The sequence below is a fragment of the Coenobita brevimanus genome, chromosome 14 (genome assembly GCF_032717465.1).
Source record: "Coenobita brevimanus isolate Jiangsu-jjx chromosome 14, ASM3271746v2, whole genome shotgun sequence".
NCBI lineage: Eukaryota > Metazoa > Arthropoda > Malacostraca > Decapoda > Coenobitidae > Coenobita > Coenobita brevimanus.
The window spans coordinates 16,268,057-16,284,371 of record NC_136967.1 but is presented as its reverse complement, the minus strand read 5'-3'; the positions used below and the strand labels follow the sequence as shown (position 1 = coordinate 16,284,371).

The 16,315-nt window shown below is 40.9% G+C and overlaps 1 protein-coding gene across 1 annotated transcript in view; it reads left to right on the top strand.

Moving 5' to 3' along the window:
* LOC145390009 (uncharacterized) overlaps window positions 1–16,315 on the top strand; it is a 297,119-nt gene that overhangs the window by 49,063 nt on the left and 231,741 nt on the right. Inside the window, exon 5 of the mRNA XM_080265104.1 lies at window positions 10,510–10,638. Coding sequence (XP_080121230.1) covers window positions 10,510–10,638 — 129 coding nt within the window. The remainder of the gene's footprint in view (window positions 1–10,509; window positions 10,639–16,315) is intronic.

Here is a 16,315-nt window from a genome sequence, read left to right as displayed (position 1 = left end):
AATGGCTGGGAGAGGGAGGGAGGTGAGAAGACAGGAAGAAATCAGTAGGATAGAAGTTGTGGAAGCAATGAAGAAAGTCAAATTGGGGAAAGCCCCAGGAATTGATGGAGTGTGTGGTGAAATCCTGAAGCATGGGGGAGAGATAGTAGTAGAATGGATGTGGAAGATGTGCAGATTGGCCTGGGAGGAAGGTAGAGTCCCAGAGGATTGGAAGTCAGGTATAATTATTCCCTTGTACAAAGGGAAAAGGGAAAAAGAAGTGTGTGGTAATCATAGGGGCATTTGTCTTCTTAGTGTAATAGGAAAAGTATATGGTAGGATACTTGTTGACAGAATTAGGGAATGAACAGAGGAATTAGTTGGAGAAGAACAGGGGGGCTTTAGGAAGGGAAGAGGTTGTGTAGATCAGATATTCATTCTTAGATCTTTAGTGGAAAAGTTTCTAGAGAAGGGAGAGAAGTTGTATGCGGCTTTCATGGATTTGGAGAAAGCATATGACAGGGTGGTTAGACAAGGATTGTGGAACGTATTAAGAATATATGGAGTAGATGGGAAGTTGTTGAATGCTGTGAAGAGTATGTATGATGGTGCTAAGGCTGCAGTGCGTGTGGATGGTGAACTGAGTGAATTTTTCTCTTTGAAGGTTGAAACAGGGATGTGTCATGTCTCCATGGTTGCTCAATCTGTACATGGATGGGGTAATAAAAGAGGTACAAGGTAGGGCAGTGGATGTTGGAGTGGCCCTTGTGAGAGAGGGTAGTGTTTGGAAACTCCCTGTACTGTTGTTTGCAGATGATACTGTGTTGTTGAATGTAGACGAAGGGGAGCTGCAAGGCTTGGTGGATGAGTTTGAGAGAGTGTGTAAGAAACAGAATCTAAAGGTGAATGTAGGGAAGAGTAAAGTGATGGTCTTTGAGAGAGGTGAAGTCAGTGAATGTACAGTGAGGTTGGATGGTGAGGAAATGGAAAATGTGAGTACCTTTAAGTACTTCGGTAGTGTGATGAGTAAGGATGGAGGTTTGGAGGGTGAAGTGCTTGAAAGAGTACAACAAGGAAGAAAGGTTGCTGGTTCCTTGAAAGCAGTGATAAGAAATGGGGAAGTGAGCATGGAAGTGAAAAATTTACTACATGACATTATTGTGATACCAACTCTAACGTATGGAAGTGAAGCTTGGACGTTGTTGGAAGGACACAGGTCAAGAGTGAGAGCAGTGGAAATGAGTTATTTAGAGGAGCCTGTGGAGTCACATGGAGAGACAGGCTGACAAATGAGAATATAAAGGAGCATTGTGGTGTGGATGCAGATGTGTTGGGAAGCATTAGGAGGTACACACTGACGTGGTTTGGCCATGTGGAGAGGATGGAGGGTGAGAGACTGACAAGGAGAGTGTATATGAGTGAGGTGGAGGGGGGGAGCGGGAGGGGGAGACCGAGGATGAGATGGAGGGATGGGGTGGAGAGGTATATGAGAGAGGGGGGTGTGAGTTGGGAGCAGGGCAGTGAAATGGCGGGTGACAGGGCGACGTGGAGGCGATTTGTTTGTGGCCACCCCATATGGGATTGAGGCATCTGACAATAGATAGATAGATAGTTTTTGTTTTGTACCAGTGGAAACTTTATTTCTGTTTTCATGAGTAATGAAAGAAAATGTTTGGTGCATTTATTTTTCACAAGTCCAAGAAAGCATGAGTGCCACTTTATGCTACTGAAATAATGGAAAAACCATGTGTTATATATATTTTTTTCTACGAAAGTGGTCACACAATATACCGGTATACTGTTTTACTTTTTACTTTTTTACTTTTTTAATTTTTACTTTTTCTTTTGCCAGAACAATAATACTAAAATTCTTTTGTGTACAACATATTACAACTACACTGAAAATATGTAAATATCCTAATTACCATGTTTGTGAGTGAAAAATGTTTGTCTGGCAAGAAAAAAACAAATATAGTGACACCTTATCTGATCGCAAAATTGACACTGACGACACAGTGTGACCATAACACATCGTTCGCCGGGCACCACCGCACGGGGAATATTTATCACTTCACGGACCCGTTTTTTTTTTTTTCTTTCTTTCTTTTTTTCTTTCTTTCTCTTTTTTTTTTTTTTTTCTGCTATATTGTGTTATATACCATTGAACTTGGGATTTTTATCTCTATCTTTTGACAGTATTATTTTTTTTCTAATATTTTTTTCTGAATACCGGGTATTTGAAAACTGTCACACCCAGGATGTACATGTAAACAAATACTGATGCAGTGAATGGGTTAATGCCTCAGTAGTGTAGTACAGAGTTAGACAGTTTGTCAAATATACAGTATACTTCAGATATATGCACTTTAGAGTAGCTCGAACAAGTATCTGTGCATATTTTATGGCAAGTAATATGAGACTGTGGGTGATAAATGTTGGGATATGAGTGCTGCTAGTGACAGAGATTGATATCCCTCTAGTGACACGATGCCATATAATGATTTTTAGTGATATTGTCTGTTGTATTCATTAATCATGTGAACGAGAGCTGTACACAGCTGTATGAAATCACTCACCCTGATTAATCTTATGATGACAATTAAACAAAGAAAATGTGAACAGTATGTTACTTATTTTACAGAACCGGTGAAAGCCTGGCCTTCCATTTTGGAAGTGGCCTTTATTGCCCAACACTTGGTTATCACTCTGTCCTGTACCAACAGTCATGGTGTTTCAACTAATGCACACTGAAGGGCTATTTCGAAGGACACTGACTGTGTGATGAATTAACATAATTTAACCCTCATTGTAAATGGTGACAGTGGATCCCTGCACATCCTGTATGGTACCATGACAAGTGGCATGAGAATCATAATACTGCCATATTTAACCCCTAAGGTACTAAGAGGATCGATTGATCGTTTTCCAGAATTTCGCTTGATGCCTAATAGGATCGATAGAGGAGCCTTTGTAAAAAACTGCGGACATTAGGCTTCGGCCCGATTGTGACATATATCAATGAAAACCAATGAGAACTAAGTCCTGAGTAGGGAGGGGGGAGGATCCAGGCCCCTACCCATGATGGGGGGGGGTGATTCCCCCACCGCCCTATCACCACCTACCTCTACCCCAAACCTTTTGTTCTCTCTCCCCCTCCCTCACTTGTGACTGGACTCACAGCTCCTCCTACCAACTCTATAAAGCTGATTTTTCCATCCCCCACACCCCCCACAATCCTCCCTCCACCTTCCTTCCTCATTCTCCCCCTTCCACCCCTTCATACTCCCTCCACCTCCAGCTACTTTCTTGCTGTGGCTGCGTGGTAAACATTTGACATATGAGAATGATATATTCATTTTCTGGTGTGTAAAATCAAGATCTTTCATTCTATAAAACCAAAATTAATGTCGGTCCATATTTTTTCTCTCTCTCTCTCCCTATTTGCAAGGGTTGCCAGTGTCAATTTTTGACGATCTTTGACAGGCTATAGCTCAGTAACCACTTTGTCTAGAATGCTCTGGTTTGCGGCATAAGGTGTGTAAATTGAAGTTCTAAACCTTGAGCATAACACTTTTTATTTCTGTAAGAGTCGAAAAATCAACTGTACATACAGATTTTCATGCCGGTACGGTCGGAAGAATCCAGGCCATTAGGGGTTAAGCCCTAATATACATTACAATCCCGGTTAACCAAGAAGCTTGAGGAAATTACCTTCCCGGTTACCGATTTTTCCCGGGTATCTGATATACATGGACTATGTCATTGCAGTATATACAACACCACTCGTATCCAGGGCCACACTAACATTTTTCCATTGAAATAACCTAAAATACACCCCCGTTGACATAACACACTTGGTTGCCGTGTCTTGTGGTAGTGCAAAATGCACAAGGTCTATTTTGTTAAATATTTTTCATTGCTCAGTATTTTATTCATCAAACAGGAAAATAAACTAAAGAAATAAATCGTGAGCATTTATTGGTGAACAGATGATTTGGAATGAAGTGTTCTACAGTACAGTTATCATGACGCCCTTGCTCACAGTTGTGTATACATGTCGTAGCCTACCCATTTATTTCTGACGACTGCCGTCACTCCACCCCTCAATTGCCACTCAGCTGTTATGCAGATAATGCAGTAAATATGAAGCAATTGCAAGCACAGTAATTTTGTCAAATAGACTAAAAAATGCTTCATTTGTATCGGTTAGAGTTTATCTTTGCCAGTGCAAATGCATTCTAAGTTGACATCATCTTAGAATGCATTTGATGACAGCACCAATGCAAATGCGTTCTAATATGACATCATCTTAAAACATTTGATGACAATGCAAATGGTTTCTAAAATGACATCATCTTAGAACACATTTGATGACTGCAAATGGGTTCTATGATGACAAGCTCAGAACACATTTGATGCCAATGCAAAGGCGTTTTAAGATGGTGTCATCTTAGAATGTATATGATGACAATGCATATGCATTCTAAGATGACAGTTTTGGAACACATGTGATGACAATGTCAGGGCAAATGCATTCTAAGATGATATCATCTTAAAATGCATTTGATGCTAATGCAAATGCATTCAAAGATGACATCTTAGAATATATTTAATGACAATGCAACTGTGTTCTGTGTTTACATAATCTTGGAATGCATTTGCATTGACAGAAAAGAAAAACCCTAGCTATTAGATAAACCCTAGCTAATGGAAGTGAACCGTTCATTTTAACTGATGAAATTACTGTACTTGTAACTCCTACGTATTTACTGTATTTTTTGCAAAACAGCTGAGTGGTGTGTTCTGGTTGGTGTGACGGCGGTCAGTGAGGGTGCATAAACACAACTGAGTAAGGGAGTCGTGAACTCGTCATTACTCTACTGTAGAACACTTCTTCCCAAATCATCAGTTCACCAATAAATGCTCGAAATTTATTTCTATAGATAAGTTATCCATGTTTCTGTGAATAAAATGAATAATATTTAACAGAATGGACTTGCCAAACACATCTTCCCAAATCATCAGTTCACCAATAAATGCTCAAAATTTATTCCTGTAGTTTATTTTTCCATGTTTCTATGAATAAAATGAATAATATGTAACAGTGGACTTGCCAAGGTACTGTAAGATACTGGAAGCTTGTGTGTAGTTAGAGTTGGTTGGTTAGGTAGACAACTGCACTGATACCACACATTTTCGGCCAGTGACGAGTACCATTTTGCAGTGGAATTATTCATCTTGCTTTTCACACACAGAAAAAAAATAGCTTGGGTCCCTGGGACTTCATAACTCGTGGAACTTCCTTTGTTAACGTAAATTCTGTTATCAGTGTCTTACAGTGTTCTCCATTTTCAAGACTATTACATTTGTCCAGCTTTTGTTTCAAGGTTACCACAGTGTGTTAAAGATTTTTCTTCACTTTAGGCTTAAGTGTACAAATCACTAATCACGACGCAACAGCGTAACACAACAGCAAGAGTGCTTGTTTACTGACTGATGGTGGAAAGGTGACTGGTGATTTTTTGAAGGATGTAGGGTGACTAAACTAGAGGAGGAGAAAGGGGGGGGGGAGGAGGGCTGGAATGAGAATTAACTAGGAAATGACCTTGACTGGAAAAGCCTTTGCTTCACATCCCCCAGCTTCACCCAGTCTCACATGACTAACCCATGCATGGGTGGCCAATCAAAGTGGCACACATTGTTATATTATTTATATTCTTGCCAGTCCATGAATTTTCTCATGTCTGATATTCCAGTTGCCTGGTAACTGGATAATTTTGATTATACTGTAGTTCATAACCACCAGTGGGGCTTCGTGAACCAGGTTCATGAATAACAAACTCGGCCTTGTGGATTGATTATTACGTACATCAAGTGCTTAAGGAACTCAGGCTATGCACTGCATCCAGAGCCCATGTGTGCTTCAGTTCTCTTTAACCCAAATAATAGGAATGGTAACCACTGTTTTCCTATATAATGGTTCCCTTCCATTTTTAGATGTATTTGTGCACAGGGATGAACTTGGGACACTTAGCTTTTCTGTATACAGGAAACCAACTCAGTGCAATTTGTATATACATTATTATTCATATCACCACAGTTCCACTAAAAAGTCAGTTATTTCTTCTATGTTCCTTATAGCACTCAGAATTAGTAGTCCCCAACATCTGGATACGGAAAATGCCAAGATATGAAAAATATTTTTAGATCTAAAATATCCCAGTTGGTTTATAAGGCAAGCATATTTTAAAGCCAGAAAAGCCTTTTTTGTACCTAGACCAACATCACAAAGTCAGCAAAATAAGCCATACATCACGGTTCTGTATGTGTCAAATCTTAGCTTGGTGAAGTCTGTGAGTCATGATTTGGATGTAAACATTGCATTTAGATATACTTTCACCTTATGATCAATGCTGGTAAAGAATAAACCAATTAGTAACAAAACTGCAGGGGTATACAAAATTCCATGTAGAGACTGTGATTTGGTTTATATTGGTGAAACGGGAAGGGATTTGGACACTCGCATTAAGGAATACAAGTATGCTTGTAAGACAGGCAACATAAATAATGCAGTGTATGTTCACTCTTCGGAAAACGACCATAGAATCGACTGGAATTCTAGCCAAATATTGTACAAATGTAGTAACTATAAGAAATTTAGGATTGTGGAAGCTGTATGTATAGAGAGATATAATAATTTAACCATAGTGAAGGAATGTAAAAATTAGATCCAGTGATGAGAGGACAGGTGTGGTTGGGAAAACGTGTCCTCACCCTGCATATAAGCAGCTTCTCAGCATTTGTATGTACCACTCTTGGTCTGTAGATCCACTGAAGAGGGCGACAGCTGTCGCCGAAACTGTTTGTAATACATCTTTTTTCGTCTGCCAGTGTGGGTTTTTGTATCTTACTCATCACACTCCCCAAGTACTTAAACGTACTCACATTGTCCATTTCCTCACCATCCAACCTTGCTGTACGTTCACTGACTTCACCTCTCTCAAAGACCATCACTTTATTCTTCCCTACATTCACCTTTAGATTCTGTTTCTTACACATTCTCCCAGACTCATCCACCAAGCCTTGCAGCTCCCTTTCGTCTTCATTCAACAACACGGTATCATCCGCAAACAGCAGTACGGGGAGTTTCCAAACACTCCACTTTCTCACCAGGACCACTCCAACATCCACTACCCTACCTTGTACCTCTTTTGTTACCCCATCCATGTACAAATTGAACAACCATGGAGACATGACACATCCCTGTTTCAACCCAACCTTCAAAGAGAAAAATTCACTCAGTTCACCATCCACACTCACTGCAGCCTTAGCACCATCATACATACTCTTCACAGCATTCAGCAGCTTCCTATCTACTCCTTATATTCTTAATACTTTCCACAATCCTTGTCTCTCCATCCTGTTATATGCTTTCTCCAAATCCATGAAAGCCACATACAACTTCTTTTTGATATTTGAAAAAATAGTGTCCTGGCCAGCCACTGGGTCCCGACAATTTCCGGACTCATGACCACGGGGGGGGGCTAGGGGACCATTGCTAGGCAACGAGTAGTTGCCCAGCAGCCACAACCTTTTGGACATAGCTAGGTCATAGCTGGTCATTGTGTCCAGGTTTGGTTGGAATCGGTTAATTCTGATGGGTAGAAGTACCTGCCACAATTAAACAAGACTGCCAGGGATGCTGAGGCCACTCTTCACTGGGTTGCCACTCAAAAACTAGAGGAGAGAGGGGAAAAATGGATAGAACACTTCTGATAGGGAGTGACCTCAATATTACACCTAAAGAAGTCAGAGCTTTCTTCACCCATTGGTAATGCTTCTACAGCTCAAAATGTGAAAACTACAGGAGAAAAAACAAACGGTTTTTCGGCTGTTGCTAGGCAACGAGTAGTTTCCTAGCACCAAAACATTGTGGACACAACTAGGTCATAGGCTGGTCATTTTGTCTAGGTTTGGTTGGAATCTGTTAATTGTAAAGGGTAGTAAAGTGCCTGCCGTTGAACAAGAAAAAAAAAAAAGAAAAAGAAAAAAAAAAAAGCTGTTTTTGGCCATTGCTAGGCACCATCATCGACTCACTTGATGTAATGCTACCTACTTCTTCTTAAGGCTTTATCATTATTTTTCTGTGCCTGTCCTCCACTCATCCTGTTTCTCCCATCTTTCCTGTCACTTCGTATTACTCTTCTTTCCTTTTCAGGTGGCTTTACATTGAGTGACAAGCCTAATGGTTTCCTGTAACCTAAGAAACCATTTACAACGCTGGGCTTTAACCATATAACCAAACCATTTGTGCTCTCTACGTGTCAACAAGTGGGTTGGTGGAGGGTTAGTGCCCCTCCCCGTAAAACAAATAACTCAAAGTCAAATGGCCACCCCTTATGGGATTATGGCGTCTGGTAATAGATAGATAGCTAGGCACCAAGTATTTTCTTAGCAACCAAAACTGTGCAGACACAACTAGGCCATAGGCTGGTCATTGTGTCCAGGTTTGGTCAGGTTCATTCTGAAGGGTAGAAGTCCCTGCCACAACTAAATCAGACTAAAGAAAGAAAGAATGAAAATGCGACTAACAACAAGGGCAGCATGGAGCTGACCAGATACTGTAAAAAAATACTGTGCAGTGATTATAAATGTACCTGTACACTGGGATTAGTGGCATCGCAGTTCAGAGGCACAGCAAAAATTTTTGTTGACAAATTTTTTTTTTCCACTCCTTTTTCAGCCTCATGTCACCAGGCTGTGCTTTTTGTACTAGTTGGTACCATTGCAACACCACACACAGTTTGCATTTCTAACAAAATATGGCCTGTATACAGTCCACAAGTTTTCCAAATCCATTTTCTCCCAATCATAACCCTTCCATTATCTTCAGGTTATATTCATCCACCATTGCTTGGTTTCTCAGCATTATCATTCTCTCTCTCTCTCTCTCAGCAAATTTGTTTTTACTTTATATATCACATTGTCTTTCATTGTTTCCTTTTACCAGCCCTTGCTACCACATTTTTTTTTTTTTTTTTTTTTTTTTTTTTTTTTTTTTTACCCCCACAGGCTATGTTTCTCATTTACTGCACTTTCTGATGCCTCATTCCACCACCAGTTTCTCAACACCCTGTAATACACTTAGTCTATCCACAGATAGCATCTAATGCATTTCTGTGGGTTTATTTCAGTACATTCTATTTCCCTTCTACTCCATCTACCTGATTGCTTGCCCCTTGTGCAGGCATAGTCTTCACATGAAAGTGTTTGATAACAGTCTCCTCTTTCAGCATTGGAGAGAGAGAGAGAGAGAGAGAGAGAGAGAGAGAGAGAGAGAGAGAAACACTGTAAATGATAATGCTGAGAGACAGAGAGAAACATTGTAAATGATAATGCTGAGAGAGAGAGAGAGAGAGAGAAATGATAATGCTGAGAAACCAAGCAATGGTGGATGAATATAACCTGAAGATAATGGAAGAAGTATGATTGGGAGAAAATGGGTTTGGAAAACTTGTGGATTGTATACAGGCCATATTTTGTTAGAAATGCAAACTGTGTGGTGATTTGAAGATGTATAGAAAGGTCGTTTCGTTTGTAAAAGCTCCAACATGCATGTTTCAGCCTTAGTCACCTAGTGGCAGCTTTCCATGCCGCTCATTCTGTTCAGTTCCTTATACCTAACATTACACTCTGTGATTTCGTCTTAGGTATGACTGAGATACATAAAATTGCAAAGCAAATGACCGAAGCAGACCAGGATGTAATAGGTAAAAAATGTTTTAAAAATTATAATGATGAGATGCTCTTTGATAACAGCTTAGAGAAGGAAGCCTGGAGAAGCTATAATAGCTGGCTTCTTAACAAAGTATTTAAATGGAACAAAGATAATTTAATGACATTGAACCAATACAAGGCCTAGCAGTTCGGATTTAGTGGGACTGGATGAAGGAAGCAATGGCTAAAATGAAAAACTGTATAGCAGCAGGCCCTTCTGGCATCATGGATGAAATGATGAAGGCCTTTGGTAAGTAGGGAATTGAACTTGGCACTGGGGGAGGGTGTCTGAAATGCAGTTTCTTTCATAATTTATCATTAATTTAAAGGGGTTTATGGTTTGCATGAGTGGTAGAAAATTGTCTGATTTAATGGCACTTGCCACACCTTTTTTTTTTTTTCCCCCCAGGACAAACTTGCCTAGTCCTGGGCTCCTATGCTCCTCATGGGGCCATGTAGGATTGAATGATGGATTTTTTTTTTTTTTTTTTTTCTCCCAGTATCAGCTGAGTAATTTAGTCCTAAGTCCCTGTGCACCTGCAGCAGCAATAAAGAAATAAAGAATAGTGTGATGAATGATTGGATGAACATCAGTTCCAGTTCATTTCATTTCTTGAATTATTCTTTTGTTCTTTGTTTCAGATTCACATTTAGTTGATATGTTTTTCAAGTCAGTTCCAAATCAGTTTATAATTAGTCCCATGTCCTGTGGGAATGATGATAATGAAAAAGTATATTTTATTTCTTTTTCAGGGTGGAAAAGAGAGCTTGTTCATCGAGCAACTGTTGATCCAACAAAGAGTGGTGGAATTAGATCTGACATTTATTATTATTCTCCCTCTGGCAAGAAACTTCGGTCAAAAGTTGAAATAGAGGATTACTGTAAGTTTATATGTAAATTCTTGTGTTGTCTATCATTGGTATTGCATTTTTCCTTTTTCAAGAAAACACTGGTATAGTAAAACCTCAATATAACGGACTTCAGTAGACTGGAATTCGCTTTTACTGGACTCGAGGAGCTACTGGACTAAATTCCTATATATTGGAAAAAGTTCGATGAAGCCAGAAGCAGTCCAGACTGCCTGACTGCTTCAGCTATGTACACCACAATAAGGTAAATAAAAGACATGTTTATCACTGTACAGTACAGTATTATTATATATATTATACTATTTGATTAATATAGTGAAGTTATAACACAGTACAGTACCGCAGAGGTAGTCAAAATGGTTTAAAAACCGTTCTTGCGATCTGGAGTAATGTCTAATATATCGGAAAAAGTCCAGGTTAGCAGGGGGGAAGTCCGGATGTCGCTTTTATCGGAATTTCGCGTTTTTTGGAATGTTTTGGGCCCCAATTAGTCTGTTATAGTGAGGTCTTATTTTATATAGAGTAAATTCTGCTAAATATATCAGTTGAACATTAGAACCTTTTGATGTAGAAACTGGGACATAGTACACTTTTACAGTATTGTACTGCAAATCATTCTTTCTAGATATACTCAGAGAACAAAATTCTGTCTATCTATCTATTGCCAGACACCTTAATCCTGTAAGGGGTGGCCACAAACAAATCACCTCCATGTCGCCCTGTCCCCCGCCATTTCATTGCCCTGCTCCCAGCTTACACCCCCTTCTCTCATATAGCTACCTCTCCACTCCATCCCTCCATCTCAACACAAAAGTGTTGTTTAAAATTTCTTTGTTAGATATGAACATGTATTGAAAAGGGATGGGGATGGTAATTAATAGTGAAGGGTGGTGTATCTTTGATCTGACATGTGCAGATGATGCTTTGTTGCATGCTGGTAGTGAAAAGGATTTTCGCAGACAAGTTCAGAGTTTGATGAACACATGTGGGTGGTTTGTATTGAAAGTAAATGTAGGTAAGAGTAAGATGGTGGTTAAGATATAATATGACTCAAAAGTGTCTCGCTGGAGAATGGAGAGAGATGAATTGTTGGATAACTTTTTTTTTTTTTAATGAGAAGAAGGAACCAAGGACTAGAAACCTGCAAGATTGTTCTCTCCAAGAATAAACAAAAGCAAGCTATCAGAGAGCGAGGTTCAAGATCCATTCTTTTTGAGATGCCGGGACACACTGCCGTTGAAAAACTAGAGGTTGCAGGCAGTAGGAAATACAGACAGAGGAAGACAGTTCCAGAGTTGATTTGTTCCATACATGAAGGACTGGGAGTAACAGTTAACTCTTGCATTAGAGAGTTGGACAGGAAAGGGTTGAAAGTTTGTTGTTAGATTGATGCTATTAGCCTGCCGAAGTGGTGGAGGGATACGAGCAGACAGTTTTGAGGAGCAGTGACCATTGAAGTAAAGATAGGAAAAAGATAGAGATGCAGGAGTGTGGTGAAGAGACAGAGGTTGAAGGGAGCCAGTAAGAGTAGGAGAGTATTGTTATCTACTGTCTACAGCCAGATGCCTCATTCCCATAAGGTGTGGCTGTTTGTCTTTTGAGTTAGTTGTATGGGGAGGGGCACTAACCCTCCGCCAACCCACAAGTTGACACGTAGGGAACTTGTATGGGTTGGCTATTTGGTTACCAATCAGCATTGTAAATGGTTTCCTGGCTAACAGGAAACAAACACACCTGTCACTCAAGGTAAAGTCATCTGAGAAGGAAAGAAGAGTAATAAAAACCGACAGAATAGATGAGAGAAATAGGAAGAGAGGAGGGTAGACATAGGGAAAGAATGATAAAGGTGAAGGAAGGAGTAGGCAGCACTATATCAAGTTAGTGGATGATGGTTGCCACACCTACCACTATGGAGGAGAGTTAATGAGATGAAAAGCCTTTGACTCGCATCATGTTCAGAAGAGCTGTTTATGGGGAGCCTCCTCACACATGAGAGGTGCACTCCCTTTAGGGGTGAGTAAAACCTATTTAAAAGTCAACATTTGTGCTGGGGTAAAGAAGGCAGGGAGTCAGCTTAGCACACCTAATCTCTTGGAAACAGATTTTACAAGAGAGGTAATATGATCTTTCTAAGATAAATTCTGAGACAATGAAACCCCAAGTATGTGTAAAGATGATGCAGGATTGAGTTGGATGTTGTTAAAAGTTAGAGGATACTTCTTCTGAAGATTTTGACAGGTTGAAAGATGTAAGAACTGAGTTTTTAATGCATTAAAAACAACAAGATTACAGTACTTTTTACCCAGTCAGAGATACGAGCCAAGTCAGATGTCAGGTGTGCCATCGCCTCATACCTTGTTTGTTGAAATAACTGCTGAGATGGGCACTGTGAAAAGTGAATGGGAAGGTGAAGGGTGAAGTGATCTGCTTATGGGTGGGTAGGGTTAGATGTACTGCATAGAAGGTTATAGATGAATAGAAGGAAGAGAGTTGGTGATAGGACAGAGCCCCGAGGAACACCACTACTGATAGCTCTAGGAGAAGAATGGTGGCTGTCTACAACAGCAGCTATAGAATGATCAGAAGGAAGCTAGAGATGAAGGCATAGAAAGAAGGATGGGTAGATAGGGCAGTTTGAAAATTAAAGGTTTATGTCAGACTAGATCAAAAGCCTTTGAGATGTCAGATGCGATGGCAAAGCTTTTGGCAAAGTCCCGCAAGGAAGATAACCATGACCCTGAAAGGTTGGCGAGAAGATCACCAGTTGAGAGTCCCTGGCGAAACCTATACTGACAACTGGAAAGAAGGTTGTGATAAGAAAGGTGCTTTAAAATTTTTTGTTAAGAAATAAGAATAGATTAAAAAACTTTAGAAACACAAGATATTTCAACAGTTAGGCAGTAATTAGAGGGCTGGGAATGGTTATCCTTCTTTGGGACAGATTGATTGAGAGAAAACGTTCAGCGTGAAGGGAAGGTACTGTACAGGTTGACAAAGATGAGTTTACCTAGGCAGGGTGTAAGCAAAGTAGCACAGTTCTGGAGGACAACAGGGGGAACCCCATGTAAACAATCCTGACACAGACAGAGGGCTGGTAATGCAATCCCAGACAGATCATCTTTTCATACTGAATAATCTGCATCAGCATACCCATATTCCACACCAAGCCTTCTTTCTCCCATCATCCCCAGACAACACCTTCAGTTCCCCAAACCTCTCCCCCACAACATCCTGGGGAGTGGTCAAAACCCTTGGATTAGATCACCTCCCAATCATCATCACTACCAAAACCAGAATCACCCCAGCTGGCCACAGACACATACACTAATTATAAGAGAGCCAACTGGGAGGCCTTCACAACTGAAACAGAACAACATTTTGAAACATTAAATAGCAAACAGATCACAAACATCAACACCGCTGTGCACACTTTTGATACAGTTATACAAAATGCAGACAAAAGACACATCCCTAGAAGCAACAGAGAGAAACTCAACCCCAACTTCACACCAGAAATTAAAGGCCTCATCAGAAAATGGGACACACTATGACACTCCCCAGCACCCCTTACACAAGACACCATACAACAAAAACAAGAACTCAACACTCAGATAAACAATAAAATATCAGAACAGCAAACACTAAACTAGAAAAATTATCTGCAGACTCATGACCACAAAATAAACATCAGCAAACTCTACAAAACACTAAACAGCATCACACTCTCCAACAGCAGCACTACACAATCACATGCTGCCATCACAACAACAGACACCATACCTTCAAACAGACAACAGGCAGACACTCTCATCAATCACTTTTCACATGTCAGCCATCTTAACCCCCATCACTACGACTGACGTATCATCCGATATAAGAGACAGTTCCCCACAGACCCAGACTATGCAACTTTCACTTACAACCAGACGAAGCACATCATCAGCAACCTTAAGCACTCATCTGCCGGTGGACCAGATAGCATAAGCAACATTTACCTTAAACACCTTGGACCACAAGGCATACAAGCACTCAGCAATATATCAAACTACAGCTACTCACACAACACAATACCCAGCATCTGGAAGCATGGCATTATCATCACTATCCCTAAACCCAACAAAGACCCCATGTTACCTTCCTCACACCGCCCCATCACACTCCTCTGCACCCCTTCTCAAGCCACTGAACGACTGATACTACGGCTAGTTACACCTCACACCCCCCTAGCCCCATCACAACATGGCTTTAGGCCGCCGCACTCCACAAACACCCTTCGTACAGACCTTACACAGAGAGTTTTTGATGGCATCAAGTCAGCTAGGCCACCACACAGAACACTCCTAGTCATGCTAGACATTAGCAGAGCTTTTGATGCCATCCCCTGCCACAGCCTTACAAACAAAATACTTAACACAAACATGCACAATAACACAAAAAGATGGCTGGCAAACCTCTTAGCAGGCAGATGTGCACATATAACATTTTCTGGTTAGTCTTTGAACATCAGAAACTTCACAAATGGCATTCCCCAAGGATCTCTTTTGTCCCCTACAGTCTTTAACCTATACATGCATGACATACCCACACCCCACACACCACAGATACACATAGCTTCCTATGCATATGATATAACACTCACATATGCACACCAAAATGCAGGCACAGCTGCACATATCCTCCAACCTTACCTCAACACACTACACGAATGGCTCACCACAAACAGGCTCAAAATAGCCCCAGCCAAATCTACAGTGACCCTTCTCACAAACTGGACAGCAGAACACAGTCACACTCCACACCTCACCATAAACAACATTCCCTTACCACACACACACACACACACACACACACACACACACACACACACACACACACACACACACACACACACACACACACACACACACACACACACACACACACACACACACACACACACACACACACACACACACACACACACACACACACACACACACACACACACACACAAAATCCTTGGTGTGACATATATCATTGTCTTTTAAACAACACATCACAAACATTAAAAATAAAATAACACCAAGTCTCAATGCTTTGAAGTCACTTGCCCACACAACATTTGGGCACAACAAAGAAACCACCACCACAGTATACGAACAATATATACGTTCAGTGATGAATTATGCAAGCCCTGCTTGGGCTTCTAACCTCACTAAAACACACTACAACACTCTACAGACCATACAGAACAAGGCCCTAAAAATAATTACAGGCTGCACAGCTACTGCACCCACAGACCATCTACATCAAGAAACCAGTCCTGAAAGTCAAGGATCACCTAGACATGAGAGGCACCCAAATTCTCTCTGCAGCCTCCACAAACCCACAACATCCACTACACTGCATGGCAACACACCCACACACACCAAGGAACATCAAAACAATACCCAGCACACGATGTCATACACAAATACTGTCATCTCTCCCCCCTCGCCCACCTCAGACCAGCTTCCAGAAGCATATCCATACTCAAATCACATTCCACACCATTCAGTCACTTAAAGACAACACACAGCTGCATGCACGGCCTCCTGATATCTTCCCCTCCAAATCCTATCTCCCTCGTGAGGACAGGGTCCATCTGGCCAGGCTGAGATGTGGGCATCATCCAGCCCTCCTAAGTTACCAGAAGAGGTTGGACGACTCC